This window comes from Xiphophorus maculatus, chromosome 13 (assembly GCF_002775205.1).
Source record: "Xiphophorus maculatus strain JP 163 A chromosome 13, X_maculatus-5.0-male, whole genome shotgun sequence".
Taxonomy (NCBI): Eukaryota; Metazoa; Chordata; class Actinopteri; order Cyprinodontiformes; family Poeciliidae; genus Xiphophorus; species Xiphophorus maculatus.
The window spans coordinates 20544242-20550994 of NC_036455.1; the positions used below are offsets into that span (position 1 = coordinate 20544242).

The window sequence follows — 6753 nt, forward strand, 5'->3', positions numbered from 1 at the left end:
CCTGGATTATGAGCAAATAATCAAAAATAATTGCCCTAATAAACATTTCATGTACATTTAGTGTAAATACAATTTACTTTGATACAGGTTTGGAAATGTGTCTGTGTGTTAGTGTAGTTTATGGAAGTGCAAAGAGGTCAACCACTCCCCAAGTCCAAGCAGCCTGCCTCTGTTAGAGCAAGACGGATGAGGGGGTGGAGCCGCAGTCTGATTTACATCTGCTGATGGAGCGTTTGCTTGAATCCTGCAACACCCTCGCCACTGAGCGGCACCTAGAAATCCCATTAGTACTCATGCCTCATCCTGATGGTGTCTCCTAGACCAGGTGCCGAAGGATGATGGGATATGAAGTCTTCAAAATGAAAGCCTTTTTTCCACTTGACTCTGAGGATAGATAGATAGATGGATAGATAGATCTCAAATCATTTATTTTGAAACATTTCTTATAAGAATTTTGATTCATCATCTCGATTAATTGCAATTAATGATGTTCAACAAAAGCCATACTGAGAGTGTTATTGGAAATTTTATTTTTACAATTTTCTCCACTGTTTGTTTCACGAGAACTTCAATGAATATCCGCAAGTTTGAAAATATGATTAAATGCAATTAGTGTGCAGCGTAGTGATTTAAATCACACATCTGGCATCCTGAAGACACTTATTTCAAATGGGAATGTTTTTCAAGAGCAGCATTTGTGTTTGTGGCGCTACGAATGTTGTGCTATGCATTCATGCCCATACAGTTAACAAAAAAAGAAGAAATAAATAATCTTATCATTTTTATTATTAAAATAGCAGTACCATGAAATAACGTGATAAAAATTTAAGTCCATATCACCTATTTATTTATATATATATATATATATATATATATATATATCCCTTTTATGTGTTACTGTTACTACTATTACCCTTTTATGTGTTTGTTTTTAATTGTAAAAATGTGTGTGAGTGTGTGTGTGCGCATCCAGGCGTGCACGTGTGAGTGTAAATGAATTGCTCTTTGCACAGTGCAGCTGTGTTAGTGCGCCTGATTTATCTGCGCTGAGACAGAGGAAGAAAATTGGCATGAGCAGCCTCACATAAATCCCTTCTCGAGGCTTCTGAAATATGGAAGCGTTAAGCGAACAACACAGATTTACACATTGCCTCACTGTCTTGGAAACATGCACTCTCACACAGATTCTGATTTATATCCAAAACACATTTTCTAGTAGTACAAGTTCTCTCAGTGTATGTCATTAGTGTTACTGTAAATAAAAAAAGGATTTCTTTCTGCTCCATCCCATCACAAAATGAATTATCTTCATTTCTATGAAAGAGTGACTCATATGTGGTCTTGATAGTTTAAGCATACAACCATTATGTGGCCATCTATTCCTCTGTTTCGCTCTCCTCTTACTCCACCTTCTCCGGGGCTTTTATTAGAGAGCTTGACAAAGTCTGTCATCATTTAGAGAGAACTCACTATATGTAAATCTCCCAAGCTGCATTGCAGCCCTGCCTCTTATGCAGTTAAGAAGCTCTCGTAGGCGCATGTGTGTTCAGGCACACAACAGATTCAGTCCAACATGAGGCAGAAGGAGCGCTCACAGCTAATTTATAGGACAATGGCAATAACATTTTATCATGCTGAACTCGGGCCTGATAGAGCAGCCATTTCCTAATAGGCATTTGTGTGTGTCTTCTTATTTACTCTTGCTAAAAAATGCACATGAAACACACTCACACACACACACACACACACACACACAGTTCTTTTCATAGAGTTAATTTGTCAAAATCAAATGGAAGCTCTGGCTGTCTCCAGCAGAGCATAATGTGCACATAGTCCACGGAGTGGCAGCGCATGACAATTATGAACACATACATTCCCAAACCAATAAGGCAACCATGTTGTTTTGAATGTATTTCTTCTTTTATTCCTATTTTTATCACATCTGGCTTATCACTCCATTCATATTTGATTTACTCACAGTAAAGTAATTTCATTCATTTCATTTTTCTAACAGACTGCAATTTTTACCTACATTGTGATGGTCTATCTTATAAAATATCATTAAAATAAACAAAGCACCCTGTACAGTTTGATCTTGACAGGATGCGAATACTTTTTCACGATACTTAAAGAAGCTATAAATGTTAATCTAATTGAGCGACAGTATCATTTTAGCATAGAGACATACATCCACAAAGTGTTTGATGCAAAAGCCTCATTTGTATCTAAAAGAAACCAAAGCTCATAAACGTCTCTATTTGCGAGAACACAAGTACAAATACATCTCACACTCTTCTCCAACGAGCTACTGAAAGATGGTGAGCATATGTTGCGATAAAGATTAAACATCAGCAATAAACACGCTTATTGTCTCTATAAGTGGGATAGTAAACGTTTGTCTGTGTGTTGGTGCTCGTTAGCTCTTTAATGAAATAATAAATGGGGAACGGGCCGGGCTTCCTCTCATGTGGCACCGAACGAGGACGAGAAGCTAATCATGATGAAACAGACACTTAATATCACTGCTGCAAATGAACTCCACCTGCCAGCGCTCCCAGCTCCTCAGAAACCCATAAACACCCTCCCCTCTTATTTCCATCTGTAGCTCCATCTCCTTTTTTTAATCTGCAGCAACATTACAAGGCAACACGTTCGCGTCTGTTTATCCATGTCGATCTTGTTAAAGCGTGACATGTCCTCTTCTCCACGCAAATTACCACAGGCGAAGAGCAACACCACAGCGTCAGCTAATAACCACAGCTGAGTGTGTGCGTGTACGGGGGTGTGTATGTGTGTGAAGGGAACAAGAGGGGAACATCATTGATTTATCGTTAACAGAGGACAACAGCTCCCCGTCAGCTTCTCTGGTCGCCGTAACAAACGATCCATGCGCTCGGACCCGCTTTATTGTAGCTCAGCCAGTAACCTTTTCAGCTGCTGACCCAGAACGCAGGGAGGGGCTGCCTGTTTGCTGGTGTGTGTGTGTGTGTGTGTGTGTGTGCGTGTGTGTGTGTGTGTGTGTGTGTGCGTGTGTGTGTGTGTGTGTGACTATATAAGTGGAAAGCTGAACAGAGGGGGGAGACTTGGATGTCAAACATATGTCCCCAAGAGTCCATAGACGGGAAGGTGTCAACTTGGATGGAGAGGGGGGAAGGAAGAGCAGAAGACAAGCAGAAACGGCGAGGCATCCGTTAAGGCGTGTAGTAAAAAGGCTGAGTGAGATTGCTTTTTACATCACAGTCACTGATGCCACATTTCCAAAAGTAGTGGTTAATAAAAATAAAAATTAGAGTGTCTGGGAGAAAACATAAGCAATGAAGGGGGAATAGAGAGACAGAGAGACTAACTCCAATCCCTTTTCTTAATTAGTTACTAGACAGATAATAAAACTGTGGTTGTAATGGCAGAATGAAAGCCAGGTGGAAAAAGGGAGGGAGGGCTGCTGGCTTTAAGGACCTATGATGGTTTAATCGTCATATTGAGAGCAGAATGGAGTTACAGGCCTGTAAGTAACAATAAACTAAAACAGCTAGGACTTGATGTGGCCAACTTTACAGTGGCCTTTAAATCAGTAATTTGCAAAAGCTGCACTCCACTGGCACACTGAATGCCCGAAACGGGCGCTACGGTTACACCCTTGCTGCTGTAATGGTTGGCACTTAATTTTTCTGTGCTTTCTTTTCCTAGGTTTGGCCTCTTTTCTTTTTCTTGGTAGCTTTTTGCTGCTCATTATCATAGCCCAGAGATTTGCCCTCATGCATCCAAGACGTCTATTGCAGCATTTTGGGCAGCGGAGCTAACGGTTTGCCTTGAGATATGACGGCAAGGTTTACAACTCCCCTGTGCTGTTTTACCACTTCTCTTCCTCTTTCTTGGAAAAGAAAAGGTTGATGAAGGATAGTTCCATTGGTGGACATCAATACTGCATTAACCAGCATTGCAAAGGCTTCAGCTATTAACACTGAGGAATGGTTAGTGCCTGGCTTAAGGTTCAACTGAGGTCACTGGAATCACCAGAAGACAAATTTGTACTCGCTTTGCTTCTCACAGCCTTGAAAATGATCCCTTTGGCTGAAGCTCGTCTACTCCAAATAATCATTACTCCAATTTTCTGTTTTAGCTTTTCTATTTTAACTCATGCCAAGTTGGTAAAAGCTTTAAAAGAAATATGTGATAATATATGTTATGAAAAATGTTTTATCTTTTCTGAACTATTTCTTTTTAAATGAATTTATGAGTCAAGGAATTTAAAGAGGACAATGACTGCTGTTTGGTCCATCCTGTTTTAGATTGGGTTTGGACCCCAAGCTGCTTGCAAAGATCCTTAACATGTCATCGGGTCGCTGCTGGTCCAGTGACACATACAACCCCGTCCCTGGAGTAATGGAGGGTGTCCCCTCAGCCAACAACTACCAAGGTGGTTTTGGGACTGCTCTGATGGCCAAGGTATTTCCTGTCTTTATTGTGCGAGATTTTGTTTCCCGATTCTTTCTTACAGTTGCATCAAATTATTATTTCTAGATCTGTATCATCTGTCTTTTTGGACTTTTTTGAGCCTTTAAGAATAAATTGATTTATTGTTTTAAAAATGAAAAAGTTGGAAATTAAAAGTTTGAGCAGCTTTGAAAAAGTTGAACATTTTTGTTGAACTGGACTTGTTGAGTTTAGCTTGAACTAAAATGTTGCTGAACAGGCTTGTCATGGCAGCAGGCCTTTTACTCACTATAGGTCTCCAATCCACATCACTACTCCACATTTTATCTCTTTTCGTTTTTTACATAGTAAACTACCTTAATATTTTATGTTTTCCTTCAGTGGTCTACTTCGTATTTATCTCCAAGGTCCCTTTTCTGCTGAAATGGAAGAATTTTATTCCTTAGGACCCAAAGATAGTTTTGGGAGTTCCTCAAAGACACATGTTGGTGCCACTTTAATTGACACTACAAACTTCCCTTGGGTAATTTCTTACATTAATATTTTTCTCCACCCAACTGTTATGAGAATGATACAAAGATTTTATAAATCTTTTACTCGTGATGATTCGTCCTAAATTGTCAGAGGTGACTTCCTGGATGGCTAGTAATTAAGTAACGGCAATTCTGATATTGTTTTATTGTGGCACTTCTTATAATTTTGTAAATCTTGTATCTCATTTACAGCCATCATCAGTAATCTTTCTGACTCTGCGTTTTACTTTTCAAATGTACAGGATCTTGGCTTAGCCCAGAACACTGCCACCAACACAAGGACACCCATCCCTCTGGGTTCCCTTGCCCACCAGATCTACAGAGTCATGTGCTCTCGCGGCTACGCCAACAAGGACTTTTCATCCGTCTTCCAGTTTCTGCGCGAGGAGGAAGCACAGTGAATGGAGGTGGAGCATAGCTGACAACACAGCTATGATGGACCGTTACTCAGACCTCAGAACCACGCACCCGAGTGTCCCTTATCCCAGTATTCTCAGGAGAGACTAAAAAGAGGCCAAAATGCTGTGTCTTGACACCTCTCTGCTTGTTGTCAACTCCCTCTCCTGTACCTGAAGAGATGCTAAAATTTATTTAAAAATGTCTGCTCCCCCCGAAAAATACAAAATTTTGGTTGAGCTTTACTAAAACGCAGTGTACAGTAGCTGCAGATTTACATGCAACTATGCAACTTGTGTACCATTTCCTGGATGGTTAAAGAGTGGAAATGAATCAGCGGTGAAGCTCTAGCATGTTTTTGTCAGAGTTGTTCTAAATGTCTGTTACCTGTATGACCTACCCCCGACCCTGCAATAATGTGGACAGAAAAAGAAAAAACTAACCATACTGCTACTAATACAAATGCAGTTGAAGAAATTACAACCGACTGCAGAGGTTATGACTCTGTTATTACCCATATTATACCAAAGTTGCCCAAACTTGAGGCTCGAAGTTTACTGACGTTCAATCACGTTTCTTCATATTATGAAAGGAAATTTAATTTAATACCTACCTACATTTATATATATGTTTTGAATTATGAATACACTACATTTAAAGTTGTTTTAGTTCATTTTCAACTATGCTGTGAGAAATCTTGTTTGTGCTTTGTTTGTTGCAGTGCAACATTTCAGGGCCCTTTTGATACTGCTACAGAATCTCTCTGAACTTAATTCTTTACTCAGCTGTCTACATCTGCCCATTGAGCCATCAGAGTATTATTTTGTGACCAATGATGTCAAAATTTTAAACATTGTTTCACTGCCTAGCACTTTCTTATCCCATTTTGTCCAATTCAACTGTGTAAATCGTCCGTGAGGAATGGTTTCTTCGTGCTGTGAGAATTTGTACATAATTTATATTTCATAATGTTGTGCAGCATTGAAGTATAGACTGTTACTTTCTTTTTTTTTAGAAAAAATGTCATTCTAGTTTCTACAGTATGTCTTTCATCTGTGAAACAAAATCTCAGTCACACTGCAGCAGAAAAATAAAGATATTTTGTGTATTTGATTTTATTGTAGCATATGTTTTGTATATTTGAAGTATTTTGTGACCTCTATTAAATGTGTCACATAATATCATAAGACTTACCTTGGAGGTTCAAAATTATTGTCACACTTTGACATAAAAAATATTGTCTTTTGTGAATGAATGATAATCAGATATTTTACTTTTGAACCATTTTCATAAATACAAAGAGGAGAACAACAAAGACCAAAACAAACAGTTAAAATCACAACTGGGAGCATTTATTTAAAGTGTTTATTTTCTACATTCCTAAAGCTTA

General features: G+C 39.0%; 1 protein-coding gene across 1 annotated transcript in view; it reads left to right on the top strand.

Annotated features, from left to right (window-relative positions):
• Window positions 1-6476, top strand: part of LOC102219361 (3-hydroxyisobutyrate dehydrogenase, mitochondrial-like) — a 28747-nt gene extending 22271 nt beyond the window's left edge. Inside the window, exons 7-8 of the mRNA XM_023345102.1 lie at window positions 4290-4446; window positions 5210-6476. Of these exons, the coding sequence (XP_023200870.1) occupies window positions 4290-4446; window positions 5210-5368 (316 nt within the window). The 3' untranslated portion in view covers window positions 5369-6476. The remainder of the gene's footprint in view (window positions 1-4289; window positions 4447-5209) is intronic.
• Window positions 6477-6753: the final 277 nt, after the last annotated feature.